This window comes from Desmodus rotundus, chromosome 7 (assembly GCF_022682495.2).
Source record: "Desmodus rotundus isolate HL8 chromosome 7, HLdesRot8A.1, whole genome shotgun sequence".
Taxonomy (NCBI): domain Eukaryota; kingdom Metazoa; phylum Chordata; class Mammalia; order Chiroptera; family Phyllostomidae; genus Desmodus; species Desmodus rotundus.
Genome location: NC_071393.1, coordinates 98474791 through 98495224, shown reverse-complemented (window position 1 = coordinate 98495224; position 20434 = coordinate 98474791). Strand labels below are relative to the sequence as shown.

General features: G+C 34.7%; 1 protein-coding gene across 2 annotated transcripts in view; it reads left to right on the top strand.

Annotated features, from left to right (window-relative positions):
• MAP4K5 (mitogen-activated protein kinase kinase kinase kinase 5) overlaps positions 1-20434 on the top strand; it is a 91291-nt gene that overhangs the window by 53429 nt on the left and 17428 nt on the right. For both annotated transcript variants that reach the window (XM_053927580.2, XM_053927579.2), the window contains exons 15-25: positions 6317-6375; positions 7530-7597; positions 9030-9072; positions 9673-9826; positions 11142-11239; positions 11405-11446; positions 12710-12794; positions 15520-15599; positions 15915-15975; positions 18762-18876; positions 20310-20368. In XM_053927580.2, coding sequence (XP_053783555.1) covers positions 6317-6375; positions 7530-7597; positions 9030-9072; positions 9673-9826; positions 11142-11239; positions 11405-11446; positions 12710-12794; positions 15520-15599; positions 15915-15975; positions 18762-18876; positions 20310-20368 — 864 coding nt within the window. The remainder of the gene's footprint in view (positions 1-6316; positions 6376-7529; positions 7598-9029; positions 9073-9672; positions 9827-11141; positions 11240-11404; positions 11447-12709; positions 12795-15519; positions 15600-15914; positions 15976-18761; positions 18877-20309; positions 20369-20434) is intronic.

The following is a 20434-nucleotide window of genomic DNA, read 5'->3' as shown; positions in this document are numbered from 1 at the left end:
GAAACTGGGACTCAAATCAACGGTGTGGACCAGAAGGAAGAAAAACATCCAACCAGAAAAGAATAAAGAAATGAGAATTCAAGAAAATGAAGAGAGGCTTAGGAACCTCCGGGACATCTTGAAATGTTCCAATAGTCGAATTATAGGGGTGCCAGGGGAGAAGAGGAAGAGCAACAAATTGAAAACTTATTTGAACAAATAATGAAGGAGAACTTCCCCAATCTGGCAAAGGAAATAGACTTCCAGGAAGTCCAGGAAGCTCAGAGAGTCCCAAAGAAGCTGGACCCAAGGAGAAACACACCAAGGCACATCATAATTACATTACCCAAGATGAAAGAGAAGGAGAGAATCTTAGAAGCAGCAAGAGAAAAGGAGACAGTTACCTACAAAGGAGTTCCCATAAGACTGTCAGCTGATTTCTCCAAAGAGACCTTACAGGCAAGAAGGGGCTGGAAAGAAGTATTCCAGGTCATGAAAGGCAAGGACCTACATCCAAGATTGCTCTATCCAGCAAAGCTATCATTTAGAATGGAAGGGAAGATAAAATGCTTCTCAGATAAGATCAAGTTAAAGGAGTTCATCATCACCAAGCCCTTATTATATGAAATGTTAAAGGGACTTATCTAAGAAAAAGAAGATAAAAAATATGAACAGTAAGAATGACAGCAAACTCACAGTTATTAACAACCACACCTAAAACAAAAGCAAACTAAACAAACAACTAGAACAGGAATGGAACCACAGAAATGGAGCTCACATGGAGGGTTATCAACATGGGAGTGGGGGGGGGGAGGTACAGAGAATAAGTAGCAGAGAACAGGGGGAGAGTAAGAATAGTATAGGAAATGTAGAAGCCAAAGAACTTATATGCATGACCCATGGACATGAACTAAAGGGGGGGGGAATGCGGGTGGGGGCGGTGTCAGGGTGGAAGGGAATTGAGGGGAAAGGGGACAACTGTAATAGCATAATCAATAAAATATATTTAAGAACTAAAAAGAAAAAATATGGGGAAAAAGGAAAGAAATTAGAAAACTGGTATGCACATAAAGTATGACAGACAGTATCTCCTGTCGTCATCATGTGTCATGCATCTTGGCAAATAATGCATTTCATGTCATCTTCAGCTTGATCCAACAGACTTGTATGGAAACTCTTCTCTTTACAGTCATCTGTTTCTGAAGATTTTTTGTCATCTCAAGTTTGACATGTCCTATGGAGAGAACCTGCATTGATTTAACATTGTCCTGTGTCTCTATAATTGAGAGACAGGACGACAAGGATCGTAACCCTGTTTTACTGTATTGTGTTGTTCACAGTACCTGACAAGATTCTGTTTAATAGGTTAGAGGGCAGTTTCCCAGAAGGCAGTCTTGAGTTTTAATCATGAAAAGGTTATTTCAGAGGAAATGCTTCTTGGGCATGTTTGAATTTAAAACTGTGTGTACTGTACGAGTCTCAGTTATATTCGTCTAATATGTAGAAACTGGAGTTGGGGGCAGTATTCCCAGATGTGTAAAATGCCCAGTTTTTGGTTCATTGGGAGTTAACAAGCTCCTGAGGGAATTGACCTTACTGTCATTCATGCCAAAATGAACACTTTAGGCCAAGGAAGTCCAACAATTTCTGAAAGTTCACCCAACTTGAATTTGAAAATTCCATTTGCCCCTCTTACCTTACCTGAACACAGAGGCAATGGAGATTTTGCATAAGATGTGTTGTCTTTCAAAGCTCCTTAGTAACAGTTCTAGGGAAGGGTTTATGTCACTAGAGAAGTTAAGAGTTTCCCCAGGTAGGAAGCAAACTACAACTTTTCTTTGCCATTGTTAAAAGTTGAGGCTTTTTAACAAAACTTTGATCTATCCTAGAAATAAACATGTGATAACCAAAAATATGGCCTTTGTTAACAGAAAAAACTGTTTATGAAAAATTATCTGGCCCTGGCTGGTGTGGCTCAGTGGGTTGAGTGCGGTCCTGCAAACCAAAGCATTGCCGGTTCGATTCCCGGTCAGGGCAGATGCCTGGGTTGCAGGCCACCTCCCCAGGAGGGGGTGTACTAGAGGCAACCACATATTGATGTTTCACTCTGCCTCTTCCTCCCTCCCTTCCCCTCTCTGTAAAAATAAATAAATCTTTTTTTTAAGAGAAATTATCTGAAGTGTGACGTACCCGTATGTCCCATCACCATTTATTACCCCTGTACCCTCTTCCATCTCCACCTACCACAGTACCCCCCACATTCAATACATCAGACTTTTTTAAAGACACAAAATAGAAAAATACTCAGGTGCATCACAATCCTGAATAAGTACTGCACTATGAAACTTTCGTTGGACTTTGTTTTGTTAGTGACTTGACTGTGATGTCCCTAGATGCGAGTTTTCCTTGTTTTATGTGTGGTTCATCGAACTTCGTAGATATATTAATTGGTTTTTTTCATTAAATTTGGGAAACTTGGGGTGACTGTTTCTTCAGATTTTCTGCTTCAGCTCTTCTCATCTCCTTTTGGAACTTCATTTAAATGTTAGACCATTTCATGTTTCACAGGTCACTGAGGCTCTGTTCGTTCTGTCTCTCATATACTTACACGTGGTTTTTGGTTCTCTCTACTTGAGTTTTGTTTCTAGTGCCCTGACTATCAAGTACTTTGATCTTTTTTATGTGGTATTCAGTTTCCTCTTTCAGTCCATTGGTGAATTTTATTTCAGATACTGAATTTTTCAGATCTAGATCTTCTTTTATGTGTATAGATACATGTATATGTGCAAGGTCTGTCCAGAAGGTATCCAGCCACGTAATGTGAAAAATAGAGACAATTATTGAAGATACAAGATACAAGAAATGTGCATAGGACAATGAAGCCTCAGCCACCTGCAAAGTAGGCACGTTGGGACCTCACACAGTTCTACCAATTGCCATCAGCTGCCCTGTCGTATTTTCCTGAATCTTATTGACAATCTAAAATCTCTTTCCTTTCAAAGGTGATTTTAGTTTTGGGAAAAGCCAGAAGTCACAGGGTGCCATATCTGGGCTGTTGGGGGGCTGAGTCACCTGGGTGATTTGATGGTTTGCCAAAAAACTTTGCACGAGGCATGATGCATAAGCAGGCACATTGTTGTGATGAAGCTGCCAGTCATCAGTTACCTGTAGCTGCAGCCTTCTGAATCATCCAAAGAGCTTCTGTGGAGGAATGTTCAAGCGTAATGCAAAATTTGATGCAGATTTGTTGCTCTACTCGCCCATTTTGAATGCAGTGGCCACCACTACACATGTTCACTCAATGGCGTCTACTTTCTCCACTGACTAGTACAGTGAAGTCGTCATTGTTCACTCATGACATTCCAGTCCACTCTCCTTGGCTGCCAGGTTACGTCAATGTTGCACAAACTGTTATTATTATATGAAGAATGGCTGGACTATTTCCTGGAGAGGCCTCATATAATATACAGGTATATCATATTTTGCTGTGTATAATGTGCACTTTTTTGCCCAAATTTTTGAGGGAAAAATAAGGATGTGTATTATACATGGGTAGTATCTGAAATACTTTGTATTTGTTCTTGTATTTTGTAGTTACATAAAATATCTTGTACCATAATATGTTTAAAAAAGAAATATCTAAATATAAATGGATTAATTAATTAGCTAATTAATTAAAACAAAAGATTTTTTTTCTGAAAGTCTGGGCCAAAAACGTGGGTGCGCATTATACATGGGACCACATTATACATGACAAAATGCGGTATATATAGTTTCCATTTTTCTTCTGAAATTTTCCATCTGCTCACTTACTGTATCTATCTTTTCAGTTCTTGAGTATATAATGGCTGTTTTAAAGTCCTTGGATACTAACTTTAATATCTGTATCATCTCTGGATCTATTTCTATTTATTTTTCAACTGGTTATGGTTTCTGTTTTCTTCTCTCGTTGTTTCTTACTGTATCGTGGATGTTGTGATACAGCATTGAGTGCCTAGATTTTGTCCTCTTTATTTTAAAGAGTATTTAGGAGTTCATTTATTTTGGTAAATCAACTTAATCCTTTCAAGGCTTGTAACCAAGTTTTACTGGAGTATTTAGCAAAGTCTTTCCTCTGGGTAGAAACTGAGATGTCTTTCCTTTGTTTGATCACCAGGATCTGCGTGTAGCTCACTGCATTGTTAGCTCTTTTCTGACATACCTTTCATAATTTTGCTTTGCTTTTGGGCAATTTAGTGTTCAGCTAAAACCTTAACAGACCTCTTGGCATATTTCTTCTTTATGCAGCTTCCTCATTTCTGGTACTCTGCCCATCAAATTACCTCTGCCTAAGCAGCTCGAATCTCCAGTCTTTGTTTCCTGCACCCAGTGAGACTGTTACTCTCTCTTTGGGTTCCACTGTCTTGTGCCCTAGTTTGGAAAATGCCTTCCCCTCAGGCAGAAAGTGAGGGTGAATCTGGATCTTGCCATCATGTAGTTTCCTTTTCTCAAACCTTGTGGTGTCTGTTGTCCGTTGCTTCTAAATATTGCTTCATGTAGTTTGTACACACACACACATATTTGTTGTATATGTATGTAGTTTATAGCAGAAGGGTAAGTCCAATTCCTGTTAACTTCATTATGGCTAGAAACTGCATGATCTTTTGGAGATAAATGAGAATGTATAATAGAAAACCTTTCACCTTTTTATTTTCATAGGACAAAGATGCATGCAAAGGTACTGTCAGGATTTTCTTTAAAACAAAACAAATTCAGGTTCATCCCAGAACAACGATGTTGTGGCATTCTGTGCCATAAGTCATAGCTGCAGTAACATTAGGCTAGTCAGAAAGAATTTGGGTTTTTTTTAAGGAATACTTTTATTACATGTTAAAATAAAACAATTAAGTATTTGCTATTATAAATGAAATCTCTCATTTTTAATCACTGAAACTGGTATTTGGATGCGATTGATATTTTACTGTATCTTTAATTCAAGTTTATGAAACTCATTTACTCCAGAAACGTTTTTGTCTTGAAATTTGCTACAGATGTATTTCTTTTTTAAAAAAATGATATTTTCTTTTTCCATATTTCTACCTTTTATAATTCAACTCTAGACTTGCTTGCTATTATTTCTAGTTGTGACCAAAAAAACCCTTTAGCTTATCTCTATCTCAAATGAATGAATTGTTTCTTTGTGAATTATAGTAGTGGTTCTTGAATTAAGATGTTTTTAAATTATGTTAAGAAATAAGCTATTAATGAACAAGGGTCTTTTTATTTTGGGTTATTTTTGAAAGTAGATATTATATTTAATAGAATGTCTTCTGGTCTTTTTAAAATAGATTTTATTTATTTTTAGAGAGGGGAAGGAAGGGAAAAACAGGGGGAGAGAAACATCAATGTGTGGTTGCTCCTCACACACCCCCTCACTGGGGACCTGGCCCACAACCCAGGCATGTGCGTGAGACCGGAAATCAAACCCGCAACCCTTTGGCTCACAGGCCAGCACTCAATCCACTGAGCTACACCAGCCAGGGCGTCTTCCAGCCTTTTATTGTAAATTTTGACTTAATTTTTTTAATGTAATGAATTATGTACATATTTTGTATTGCTTTACAAATCTTGTTTTTTAGAGATAAGGACAACTGAATCCTTTTTGAAAGTACTTGTTTAATGTATTTAGGAATTTTGCATCTCTGATGAAAGTATATTTTAATTTTAGTTTTTTTTTAGTTTTTTAGTCACAGATTTTAGAATTTTAAAATTCTATATACTTTATGAGTGGATTATAAGCCATCCTTGTCTCTGTTTTAGAATAGTTCATATAGAAGAAGAATTCTTTATTTGTAATAATTGTAAAATCAGTCTAGGCCAAATAAAATACAAATTTAGCAAAATATAATATTAGATTCCTGAATGCATTGTAACAATTTGACAAACATCATTTCTTATTTTTAGATAATTATAAGTAATTTGGTGGGGGGGGGTGCATCCCTGCCATAAAGTTATAGCTTAAATTAGTCTCAACACAGAGTCTGCAGTCTAGAGAAAATCCTTGGTGTTTTTAAATCCTTTAAAATCCTTTAAGTCATCTACTTCAGTTTCTAAAAATCCCTTACACATAAAAATTTTCTGACTTGAACCAAGAATTAAGTAGAGTTGTTAGGAAGATAAATTATTACTTACTTTTGGTAAGCATAAAGTAAGGGGTACTCTTATAATTAAAAAAATGAGATTTTGTGTTTTTGTCTCCTCTCTTATGTTTCCCCCACCCCAATATACCTGCTTCTCATTACATTTCTTAAATTAACCCTATAAGATAGTTTGTGAATATTTATTATATATTTTGCAGTTGACAAATTACAGTTTGAACCACCTCTGAGGAAGGAAACAGAAGCACGGGATGAAATGGTAGGAGTTAATGACTTTAAAGTATTTTTCTTATTAAAATTTGAGAAAACTTGCAGTTAGCTGTACTTTGACTAAGGAACAAAGCAATATACTCTTTTAAGCATCAATTTTGATGATGTATTTCACACATTCAAATTTGAAAAACCCTACATTTAGGCTTTTCTAGGGTATTTTTTCCTAGGGTATTTTTTCTCAGGTAAAATGTGTAATTTACTATTTTAATCATTTATTTTGTCCCTTCTGAGACTTGAAGAACTTACATGAAGTTACTTAGTACTGTATATGGAATTTGATGTTCAGCTTTAAGCTCTCAAGATCTTTTTTCTTATTGATTCTTTTAGGTTTATAGTACATTGTTGCATTGCCTTACTGTTTTTAATAGTTACTTATTAATATAGGTCTTTTTTAAGTTACTCTTATTCTGTGATTACTGTTTAGTTAGCCCTTTCCTTATCTGAAAGGAAAGAAGTACTAGATATAGCAAGATATTATTAGAGTCAGCCTAGACTTTATCTTAACCTACATTATTTTAGTAAAAGTATAGTTTCTAGAGTAATCTTCTGTTAATGGATCTCTTCATCTTAACCCTTGGAAACAGTGCTCCTCTTACTATATATAGCGTGTGGCAAAAGTAGGTTTACAGTTGTAAGTGTCCGAAAGTTTGTTCTTGTGTTGTTTTTTGTTAATTATTGTATTACTTTCCATATGAACAACTATAAACCTACTTTTGTCCAATCTTGTGTATTGCTGTTTAATAAACTGTCAATGTCTCTATACTAGTAGGGAAAAAAGAATAGCATCAATAAATTAATGATACTATGATGTTTAGTTCTCCATGCTAATGAAGTAGTGATGCAAATAATTCAAAATTAGATTTTTTTGTTTTACTTTGGAATATATTAGCTTATTGATAAAGAGGGCTCGTCACACCTGAAGCTATATTATAGTATGTTTATGGAATTTCTTAAGTTTTAGTCAGCTGATGATTCATTGACCTAAATTGTCTAATGCCAGCTAATCTAGCTGGAGATTAAAAAAATTTATTGAAAGCCAAGATGATTAACAACCATGACTGAACATTTTTTTTTAATTAAGCGAAATAGTTAATATCTGTTTTAAGGTAACATTTTAAACTCTAGTTTTTACCTTCACAGGGAGTATCATCAGACCCAAACTTTGTATTACAGTGGAGTCCTTTTGCTGATGGTGCAAATACTGGAAAGTAAGTTGTTTACTAATATAAAAACTTTATTTTACTTGATTACATAAGAGCAGTATTGGAGGGGGGTGATTTATTTATCCCAATAAATTTTCATTTACAGTCTTTAAAAAGTTGTACTATGCTTCTTGTCAATATAAAGTTTCTTTTTGTTTATTACCAAAATACATCATGTGTTGATTCTTAAAGTTTTTAGTCTTTGTTCTTTAAATTAGAATGTAGTATGTGTAATGTTAATATTGTGAAAGATGAACCACATAATATCATGGGAAAAACTACTATAGTGGGAGCCAAAAAGCTCCAATTTCATCTCTGCAATGCAGTCACATCATATTCTAGACCTGTCTTCCCTCAGCAGTTGACAGGGGTAGCCTGGAAGAGTAGGTCCAAGCCTGTTTGTGTATTGTAGTACCTAGAGAGCTTTTGGAAAATACAAAAGTTCTGGGGCTCCACGTTAAGCCTGTAGATCTAGGGTTTGGTAAACTGGCTTATAATCCACATCTGATCCACCGCCTATTTTTTGTACAGCCCACAAACTAGAATGGTATTTACATTTTTTAATGAATGATAAAAGTCAAAAGAACTGTGATATTTTGTTATACCTGAAAATTATGTGAAGTTTAAATTTCAGTGTCCATAGATGAACGTTTATTGGAACATAACCATGCTCATTAGTTTATATATTATCTGTGACTGCTTTCATGCTACAATAAAAGAGTTAAGGATTTGTGGCCATTGTTTGGTTTGGAAAGCCCACAGTATTTAACTGGCTGGCCCTTTACAGAAAAAAATGTGTCAACTCCTTCTATACAAAATAGTCTTTGGGACTAGAATCTAAGAATCCTGAAAGCTTCCCAATTGATTGCCGTGACTGGATAAGTGTATGGAACTAGTGGGCTAGATCAGTGATTCTCAAAATTTGATGTGTGTGGATGCTCACCTGGAGGTCTTGTTAACATGCAGATTCTGATTCAGTGGGTCTAGAAGATGCATTTATGAAGGTTTCCAGGTAATGCCAATCTTGCTGATCTGCGGACCCCACTTTGAGCAGCAAAGGACTTGATAATATGGCCATTTGAATCTGTGAATCACTGTGGGTTCCAACTCTAAAATTCTGGCTCTGTTTTTTACTACTAAGTTTAATTTAGTTTTTATTATATATTAAATGTTGCAAAGCATAACCATAAAGTAAAAGGCTTTTATTTAGTGTATAAAAATCTCTATTTAAAAAAAAATCTCTATTTCATAGTTATACTAATACAATTTTACAGAATGAGATCTTACGTTTTCCTATAGACTTTTAAAATTCCGTGTACCATGAGCTAATTGTCTTTTCTATCCCCTGAATATAAACAGATTTTAATGTACATTTAATAGTATATCTATGTTATGATAATTTATCACGATATAAATTGCATTTTTCTTTTTGTAATAGATCAACCTCAAAACGAGCAATACCACCTCCCCTTCCTCCTAAGGTGAGCTACTGGTACATTTTAAACAATAAATCCTCATTTAAATAATTAAATTTTAAAAATAATGTAATTGAATTTGTTCAAAATTCTTTTAACTGTATTTTAGATACAGTTTTCTTTGAGAGGGTATTATGAAGATGTAAAATATATATTAAAATAGCTATTAGAAAAAGGCAAAAATAGATTATTACTCATTTGAGAAAATACTTGGCTATGTGAGAAATGAAAAAGAGTTCATTATTTAAAATCCTGATTTATTACTATTGATATAATTTGATATTTCAGTAGAGTCATACTTCATTAAGTCATTTCCTTGCTTGTTTCTAGGTACTAAATATTTATATAGTTTCACTGGTTATAAAAATTTTATCAATTTTAGGTTAGAATTGACTAAAAATCACATGGCAAATTCATAGCTGTGTTGGATCAGCAACTCAAGTCTTGCTTACTTTGCTTATTAGCCCAGTGAATTAAATTCCATAGAAGAAAGAAAAAAAGGCATATCCTCCTCCTCCTAAAGTCTTTGATGCATAATGATAATGAAGTGTTACTGTTTAATATGCTCAAATTTATTAAAGTATTTTTGTGTCTTATTATCACTAGCCAAGGATAAACAGTTACCTTGAAGATAACCTCCTAGATGAAGAAAAATCATCAACTATAAAACGTTGCCCCGATTCAGAGAACAGACCTCCCCAAGTTCTCAGAAGACAGAGTAGCCCAAGTTGTGTTCCTGTAGCTGAGACTTCCTCTATTGGTATGGCTAGCAGTATTAGCAGCCCTGGAGTGGGTATAGCCAGATACTGTGATCTGGGTAAATAAATGAAAATGAAAACTGAAAAGAAGGCCATTTTGTTTATATTTTAAAGAATGTCTTTTTTTTCTTTAGTCAGTTTTATTAGTATTTAAATCTTTGTGAAATTTCTTTAAAATTCCACATGGGTAGGCTCTAAGTAGATTCAGTCCAATTCAACGCTAATTTGATTCCTTACTAAATATTATAGGACCCAGAAAGAGGAATGGGTGTTCTGCCCTCCAGAAGTATACAGGGTCTATAGCCGAAGTTATACCCATGTACATATAACATTAGACAAGACAATTTGTATTACAAGTGTCTTCTTCAATAATTAACTATATGTAGTAGGGGATGAGAGATTTCTGAGGGAAATAGGGATAGGAAAGAGACAGGAGGTGAGCTCTTGCAGAGTATTAAACAGCTTGGTGAGCCTTCAGTAGGTAGAGCCAGTGCTGACAGGCATTCCTGGAGAACAAGAATGAACAAATGCACTGGAGCAGAAAAATATGAATGTGTTTGAAATGCAATCTGCAATAGTAGGGTAGAAATGTGAGCTTTTAAAGGGTGTATACTGGGAGATAGGACTGAAAAGATAGATTGACAGTCAGTTATGAAAGGCCTTAAGTATCAGAATCAACAGGTCAGATTGCATTTTTCTCACAATATGAAAAGACATTTGTCATCTTCATGCATTAAGACTACTGCTAAAGATGCTATAGAATCCAGAAAAAGGCACAAAAGATACTTTAACTCGTGTAACACAGAATATTTCCAAATAAAGTATTACCCAAATTATGCCAAGTGAAATAAGTCAGAGAAAGACCATATGATTTCACTTATATGTGGAATCCAAAGAACAAAACAAATAAACAAACAAAATAGAAACAGACTCATAGATACAAAGAACAGACTGATGATTGTCAGAGGAGAGGGTGTTTGGGAGGCTAGGTGAAAAAGGTGAAGGGATTAAGAAGTACAAGTTGGTGGCTACAAAATAGTCATGGGGATGTAAATTACAGCATAGGGCATATAGTCAGTTATATTGTAATAACTGCATGGTGCCAGGCGGGTACCTGAGATATCAGGGGGATCACTTTGTAAAGTATGTAATTGTCTAACCACTATGGTATATGCTGTACACCTGTAACCCATAATTGAACATAAAATGTAACTGAAAAATAAAATTTACCAAGCATTGGGGGAAAGGGCAAGTTATTTTTTTAAGGAGTGTACTTATTTGAATGACTATTCAACTTTTAATTATGACTCTCTTTAGGAAATGATGATGGTATTTCAAAACTGATTAGTGAAAATACAGAAGGATCAGCACAAGCACCACAGTTACCACGAAAAAAGGACAAGCGAGATTTCCCTGTAAGTATAACAGGCATTTGGTGATTAGTTGTAACTAAGACTATTTTTTCTTGTAAGGGGCATAGACTGTTTAAGTGAAGAATTTGAATAACTGAATTTCTAAATGTATAAAATTTTTTTAAGGCTTAAGAGGTCTTACAGAATTAATCATTATTTTTCTCACAGAAACCAGTCATCAATGGCCTCCCACCTACCCCAAAAGTGCTGGTAAGGAATATTTTTATATGAATCACTTGCCAATTTTTATCTCTTTAGAAGCAGAAGGTTGTTTATTTGCTGTCAAGTATCTTGAGCCATTGACAGGAAAGATTTATAAAGTACAAAGTGCATTAAATGCATTTGGATATATGCCATGTACCTTTTTTTTTTTTTATCCTCACTTGAGGATATGCCCATTGATTTTTTAGAGAAAGGGAAGAGGAGGAAGAGAGAGAAGGAGAGAGACATCAATGTGGAAGAGAAACATCTATTGGTTGCCTCTCATATGTACACACCCTGACTAGGGACCGAACCCACTAAGCATGTGCCATGATCCAGAACCAAACCCGCAACCTTTCAGTTTATAGGCCAACACTCCAACCAACTGAGCCACTCAGGCCACGGTGGAAAGTCACTTTTTATAAATATAGGTAGTTGAGTTCTATGATTAGCCTACAAAGGCCAAATTAATGTTAATATGATAATATTAATGGTACTGTGTCCTCTTCACTATATGGGTATAATATTTTTCTACATCTGAAGCCATTTTCACATTGAACTACGCACAATGAAAAGCATCAGGAAACCTTATGTTAACACTTGTTCTCTGGTCCTTCAGTAGAACCTATCTGTAACGTAGTATAGCTGATCATATAAGGAGGACGATTTAGAAATTGTACCTTTTTATTCAGCAGAAGTCTAATATATAATGTAAAGATTAGTCTTTTTTTCTATTATCACTATTAAAGAGTTATAGCACAGTTATAACCAAGGTAGTGTTACTCAGTAAAACAGGGGTGTCAAACTCATTTTCTGAATGAGCTGAATGTAGAGCTCCTTGCCCCTAGTTAAGGAGTAGTTACATTCATACAGTCCTAAAATTACATTCGGCCCTTTGAAGGCAACCACGAAGCTGATGTGGCCCCAGTGACAATGATTTTGACACCCTTGCAATAAAATGATCCATTGTTTCACATCATTAAATATTAGTCCTAAATATAAGCAGTGACTTAAAATTTTTAGAATATCATTGATGTAAGTAGATGTTTTGATAAATCTGATATTTTTGCCCTAAAATATAGATTATACAAAGAAAGAATGTGAGCCTCTATTGGTAGAAGGGGTTAAATTATATCAAAATACGAATTTTGTTTTGTAATGAACCATAAGTATAAAGAGTCAGTTTAACATTTCATAATAATCTTAGCTATTTTCTAAGAATATATAAAATTATTTAATCAAATAAGTAAACTTTTTTTCTTTATAAATAAGATGGGAGCATGCTTTTCCAAAGTTTTTGATGGCTGCCCTTTGAAAATTAATTGTGCAACATCGTGGATACATCCTGATACAAAAGGTAAAATTTCTGAAGTTTTATACACATCTCCAATAAAATATTTATTATCGGAAAGGATCTTTATGGTCAGTGAACTGAGGTTGTTTACTTTATAAATATCACTTCAACACTAAATAGTACCGCTACCTGCAACAATCTAAGTAGGTGAGTAAGAGTTTTGGTTTAAAGCATTAAAATTTAAGTGTATAAAGCAGGGGTATCAAACTCATTTTCACCAGGGGCCACATCAGCCTCACAGTTACCTTCAAAGGGCTGGATGTAATTTCAATTCCTTACAGTTAAGGAGTAGCTACATTTATACAGCCCTAAAATTATTTTGGCCCTTTGAAGGCAACCACGAGACTGATGTGGCCCCCAGTGAAAATGAGTTTGTCACCCCTGGCATAAAGGAACTGCTCTGATTAAAGGATACCAATGAGACATCACAGCTGATTGCAACCATAATTTGGGATTTTCTGTTATACAAAAAGACTGTACTGAGACAGGTGATAATCTCAGTAAGTCAAGTATCATTTCACTGTTAATTTCCTGATTTTGATAATTGTGCTGTGGTTATGTAAGACCTTTTTTTTTTCCTTTAAGAAATGCACACATTAGGGAGTAATAGGACATTGTGCTTATAGCTTATCTGAAACAAAAAACAAAAAAGTTCAGAAAACAAAAAAATAGTGTGTATGGAAAGAAGGATAAAGGCAAAGTGGTAAATGTGAACAGATGTGGGAATTGTGTGAAAGACATTCAGGAATCCTTTGTACTGTCACAGCTTTTCTGCAAGTGTGAAATGATGGCAAATAAAATTTATTTTAAAAAATTTAAACTATTCTTAAAGTAAGGAAGCATAGAAACAAAAATTTCTAATCAAACAGATCTGGGTTTGAATTTCTGCTGTCATTACTATGTGACTTGGGGAAGATATTTAACACGTTTGGTTCTTGGGGTGATCATTTATAACAGACCCTTAAAGCAACTCACTTAATTGCAAGGAAGAAAGGAGCCTACCTAGATGTCTGGAAATTAGCAGACAGGAGTTAGGCAGTGGAGGGTGTTCAGGAAATGTTTGTTTTCACTTCACAGTAATAAAAACAGGTCCTATCATATAATTATCTGCTTTAAATGTCACTATTACAAAGTATAAAAGAAGAAATATTTTTAACAGTAAGGAAGTAGAGTTTTTTGTGTTTGTAAATTTGCACTTTGATACAATTTTAAACTTACAGAAAAGTTAGAAAAATAGTGCAATAAACTCAGAATCATTGCTTCTATTTTCTCCCATTTGCTTTACTATATATGTGCATTTTTTTCTGAATCACTTGAGAATGAGTTGAAGACATCATGCTCCTCTTCCCCTTGTACTTCAATCTGTATTTCCCAATAACAAGAATTATCTCTTACATAGCCACAGTACAATTATAAAGATCAGGAAATTTATTGGTGATAATACTATTTTTTAATCCACAGTCCATATTTAAATTATATTAATTATTCCAATAATATCCTTTATCATTTCCTTCCTCATTTTTTCCCCCAGTTCAAAATTCAAGATCACAGGTAGCATTTAGCTACCATGCCTTTTTAGTCTTAGTCTGGAACAGTTTATCCACCTTTCCGTCTCGCTCTTGATCCTGACGTCTTTGAGGCTACTTATATTGTAGAATGTCTCTTAATCTGGGTTTGTTTGATGCTTGGACCAGGAAATGCGTTTTTGGCAGGAATATCACAGAAGTGTCATTGTGCTCCTCTCAGTGCATCATGGCAGGGGGCACATGATACCAGCCTGTCCAAATACTAGTGATACGAATATTGACCAGTTGTTTAAGGTGGTATTCACTACGTTTCTCCACTGTCAAGTTCCTATTTTTCCCTAACTTATAAGTAAGTAATTAATTAATTTCCCAAACAAATTGATAAATAGTGTGGAGATACATTAAAGCTATATAAAGTCCTTTTGCTCCTCAGACTTTCACCAACTAACTTTAGCATCCATTAGCAACAATCCATTGATGTCTGTTGACAATCTCTCTTCTCTCCCATCTATTCATTTATGTATTTTTACCAGTTTGAACTTATGAATCCTTTTTTTATCCTGTGAGATATGACCTATCACTCTTAATATTTATTTTAGCACTTAAACTGTCAAAATTTTTGAGCTGTGGGAGCTCCTCTGTTCTTTTGTTTGCTATGTCCTCATTATTTTCTAAGCACTCCTTACTTTCTTATCTAGCAAGATTTCTGGAATCATCTTATACTTTCCTTGCCCCAGAATTAGAATCAGTCTTCTCTCCAAGAAGTCCTTTTTCTTTTTTTTAAGTGGAAAATAATATTTAGAAACCAAGGTCTGTATACTAGGTGTGCTTATGGTTTCTGGTATGTCATAATTTATAATTTCTGTTTAATTTTTAGTTTCCTTGTTCAAAGAGTATTTGAGATGTCTGGTAAAAAATATAGCTATAATAACAAATCTTAAGATATGAAAATTATTATATTGAAAGGAAGGGTTGTATAGTAAGGTAAAGCCAGAGTGAGTAACAGAGACTACATCTGCTTTTAAAAATAAGAAATGAATTGGGGAAAGAGGTGAAGAAGGTGGCATGGATTTTAGAAATTAATTTTTTTTGAATGGGTGGGACGCTACTCTTAATACCATTAAAAAATAGAGCTGTTATTTTTGTGAATGATTTTGTAAAATGATAGTAAATTCTGGTGGTTTATCTCAACCATTTTTTAGATCAGTACATTATTTTTGGAACTGAAGATGGTATTTACACATTGAATCTCAATGAGCTACACGAGGCAACAATGGAACAGGTAATTCTGGAGTTTTAACTCAAGAAATTAGTTTGGATAAATTGAGTAAAAGAAATATCTTAATTTTAAATCAATGTATATGGACCTCAGTTTTAATTTTTATTATTTAAACATTTAAAGAAGTAAAATGGTACATTTTGCATGTCCTTGTTGAAAGCTTTTTTCTGTAATTTACTGAAAAATAGTTATTTTTTGGTAATTCACTGAAAAATAAATAATAATTATTTTTTTGTACTATTTTAGACTTTTGGAATTTGGAGGTTAAGAGATAAGGAAATGAAAATTGGAGAGTTTTAATTATCTTTTTTTTTATAGTTATTTCCAAGGAAATGTACTTGGCTCTATGTTATCAACAATACTTTAATGTCTTTATCAGGTATGTATATGATAAAAATAATGTGAAAAATCATACATAGACCAGCAGAGAAATGTAATTTTCATATGCATTATTTTAAAATGTTATTTGTTATTCAGGGTAACTATAATCTAGTATAGTAACTTGATATTTGCACATATTTTTTACCAGCTTTGAATGGGAAGAAATTTTGAAAAGGGACCCTGTTTTCAGTTAAGGTAGCACTTGTCAAATCTGCCCAGGATCTCAACTCCTGAGGAATACCACTGTGCTTGTCACCTGAGGCCATGTCCTTCCACTCACCCGCCTCCACTGTCACTATCGTTCCTGCCTTCCGTTGAGCATTAACTTGAACAGTTGAAGGGAAAGAATCAGAGGATCTAGCTGCTTTCTTTCTTTGTTACCTTGAGCGAGTCACCCTCTCTCAGCCTCAGTTTTCTCAATTGTAAAAGAATTTCAGTAACAGTAACAATCTCAGAGGCTGCTTTGAGGAAGGAATGAGATGGTATCCAGAGTGCTTGGTGGGCTGTGAAGGCTTCTACAGATATTTCTGGTAGAATTCATGTTATTCTGGACCAAATATTAATTATCTTGGACTGATGCTTTCAAGTCTTAGAAATAAGCAGGTTCCAGAGCAACTTATTCTGATTTTGTTTTTGTGTTTTTCTTTTTTTGGTTGTTGTTGGGGGTAGTTTCATGGGTGGTATTTCAGACTTTTAAAAAAATTCTTACCTACTAAAAGCTATTTTTTATTTTTTTACATTTTAGATTTAAGTGGCTACCTAGAGATTTGCTGCTTGCTTTCATTTTGATAGTAGAGTACAAGCTAATTATTTCTCTCTGTTCCTTAATTTAATCCTAATGGTATTAACTATTAAAATAGCACTCACCCCTTTCTCTACTTTGAATAATTAAATAATTTTAGTATTTTAATTTTTTTTAATTGTTTCGTTTGATCCTCTCTCCTGCTGTGTATCTCAGCAGATTACATGAGGATTACATTCCTGCTCTATTTACTGTACTGTCGGGCTTCTCAGTATTAAGTGTACCTTTCAGCTACTTATACTTTACAGCATCAGTGTTGATACTCATTCTTACTCATTGATAAGTAGACCATTATGGATTGTGGCCTAATCTAAGAAATGTTGTTTTCATAATTTTAAGTATGCGTGTGTGTAACTTGAACTCTTTCACACTCCAGCACCTAATTAGAGATTCTTCAGGAATTTTTACATTTGCACTAATGACATTGTTTACAAAGAGCATATTATTTGATTGTGCATAAATGGCTTCTAAAAAGTGGAGGTCCTCAAAGAGTACTTAATCTGTTTGATTTTTTTATTTAAATTATGTTTCCTCCAAATTTTATTTACTTTTGTTTAACAAAATATTAATTTATTATTATTATGAAAATAAACTTAAATCCAATTCTGTATCACTTAACAATTCTGAATTGTATACATATAAGATTACTTTCCTCTAACATTTACTGCTTTTATCTGTACTTATACTTGTCTTTGGAAATAAGCTTAAAAACCACATGGAGTACATCTTACATGTCTATAAAATAACTAAGGAAAATAGGGGAAAGTTAGCCTATAAATTAGTTCTCACATTTTAGTTAAAATGATTCATAAAAATGAATAAAGGTAGGTAGCAGGGCTTAATAGGAGAAAATAAGGTCTGCATTTGTATGGATGGGCATACATACATGTACTTCTGTGTTTAGCTGCCTGGCCAGCCATGTAGCTAGCTATGTGTATAGAGGTAATGGAGAGAGGAAGGGTAGCATAATGTTGGGCAGAATGTGTGCATTCTGAAAAACTACAGAGAATTTTGTTACGGGTAAGACTGGCTCTTTCTCATGCACTTGTTCTCCTGTTCTCAAACTCGCTCGCTCTCTCCCCCCACTTCTCTCTCTCTCTGTTGTTATAGTGCTATACCATGTATAACATGGAATGAGAAAATGGTTACCATATGCCCCGTGCTTAAGACAGCTATGGTTTTCATTATGTGGAAATAATCCTATTTCCTGTTATTTCCACATAATAATTGCTGTTATCTTTGTTTTATGGCACATAATATTAGTTTGCTTTACTTTTCTCAGTATTTCAATCTGTTATAAAGATGTCTTTCACACCCTGGCCAGATGGCTGAGTTGGTTGGAGCATTGTCCCATACAACAAAAGGTTGTGGGTTTGATCCCATCAGGGTGCATGTGGGAGGCAATTGATTGATGTTTCTCTCTCTGTTTCTCACTCTCACTCTCTCCCTCTAAAACTCAGTAAACATATCCTTGGGTGAGGACTAAAATACATAAAATAAAGGTGTCACTCACGATCAGTTTTAATCCAAGGTATTTTGATAAATTGTTAATGAGTAGGTCTGTTCTAGAAAATAACATAATCGAATTTTTCATGTTTTTCCATGTTATGCTAAAATAATCACATGCCCATCGTTGTAACTCAACCCATTGTACAGCAGTGTTTAACAATTTTTGTTTCTATGCTGGCTTTATTAAGGTCTATGTATATTCTATCCAGGTTACCTGTTAGTCAGAATATGCCTAATTCATGTATTAAGAAACACAATTGTCTATTTTCTTAAAACTCATTTTACTTACTATCTTTCAAAATAGTATTAACTGGGTTTTTTGTTTGTGTGTGTGTGTGTCTTTCCATATTGCTTGGCTTTTTGAACATGTCTGGACTCCTCATTTTAGAAGGTAATTATGTTTCCTTTGCTTGAAAATTATATTTTTCTGCTGTAAATGATTCTAATAAAAATTACATGTTTTTCTTTTATAGGAAAAACCTTTCAACTCTACTCTCATAATCTTATAGCTTTGTTTGAACAAGCCAAAAAACCAGGATTAGCTGCTCATATTCAAACTCACAGGTTTCCAGACCGTATACTACCAAGGTACAAAATATTTTGATTATTCTGGGAGAGAGGGGAATTAGTGTTTATTTTTAAAATAGTCATTATTCTTTGTCTTCTAAAAAAACTTTGTCTTGCCCCGCCCAGTATGGTTCAGCTGGTTGGAGCATCATCCTGTAAATCAAAAGGTTGTGTGGGTTCAATCCCAAGTCAGGGCACATGGCCGAGTTGTGGGTTTGATCCCTGGTTGGTGTATGTATTAGAGGCAACCCATCCATGTTTCTCTTTCATGTTTCACTCTCCCTCCCTCCCTCTCTTTCCCTCTTTCCCTCCCTCTCTAGAAGCAATGAAAAATGTCCTCAGGATAAAAAAAAACTTAGTCTTAACTTTGAAAGATAGTTTATACTAAAGTACATGTCATCTAAAATTTGAAAGATCAACGTTTCCATGAAATCACCCATAAAGGTTTTTTTAATGCTTATTATCATTTTAATTTTTAAATTACAGTTTACTTTCAATATTATTTTGTACTGCTTTCAGGTACACAGCATAGTGGCTAGACAGTCATGTACTTTTATAATGTGTTTGCCCTCAATATTTCCACCACCCACGTGGTAACATACGTAGTTATCGCTATATTGTCTATTGGGTGGCTGTTCTGTAACTACCAGTCTGTACTTAATCCTTTCACCTCTTGTACCTAGTCCCTCAACCCTGTTCCTTTCTGAAAACCACCAGTCCGCTCTGTGGGTCTTTTAGTCTGTTTCTGTAGAAGTTTTAAGTGAGGGGGGACCCCCCAAAAAACATTTATTTATTAAACAGTGTGTATTCTTACACGTTTAAACTTCAGTCATCTTCAAAGTACTCTCCATTTAATGCAGTATACCTATTGAGACGTTTTTTCTGCTCAAAACAGTTTTTTGAACTTGTCGATTTTGATGCCTTTTAGTGCTTCTGCTGTATTTTTGTTTCACCTCTTCCACGTCAGCAAAACATTTCCCTTTGAGGACTTTTTTCATTGAGGAAACCAAAAAAAGTCACTCAGGGTGAATAAGGAGGGTGGGGCCTGGGGTCATGCCATTTTTGGTCAAAAACTGCTGAACACTCAGGTGTGGGCAGGTGCGCTGTAAATCAGGACAACTGTGTTGAAAGGGTCTTCAAAAAAAATCCACTGAAGCTGAATGCAGCCTCTCACAAAACCAGCTGGTACACTGGTACAGATGGGTTCCTAGAGCACTGGCCTAGAGGGGAAGCCTGTATTATAAGGGGCCTGCCCTCCCGAAGATAATTGTGTTTTGGGGGGGGTTCCCCTTCATAGTATAGGTTCCTAGGCCCTGCTTCAGTCCTGTAAAATTGTACTTGGGGGTCAGGGTCCAAGACAGTTTTTATAGAGCTCTTTAACTGGTTCTGTGCAGCTGACTCACAGATCACTGTGTAGAAATCATTACAGTATTTTTATATTCTTATGCTTTCAGGAAGTTTGCTTTAACCACAAAGATTCCTGATACAAAAGGCTGCCACAAGTGTTGCATAGGTGAGTAAATGCTATTTCTCAAACCGATGGTTGGAATTTTTAACATCTTTAAAGTTATCTGAAGAG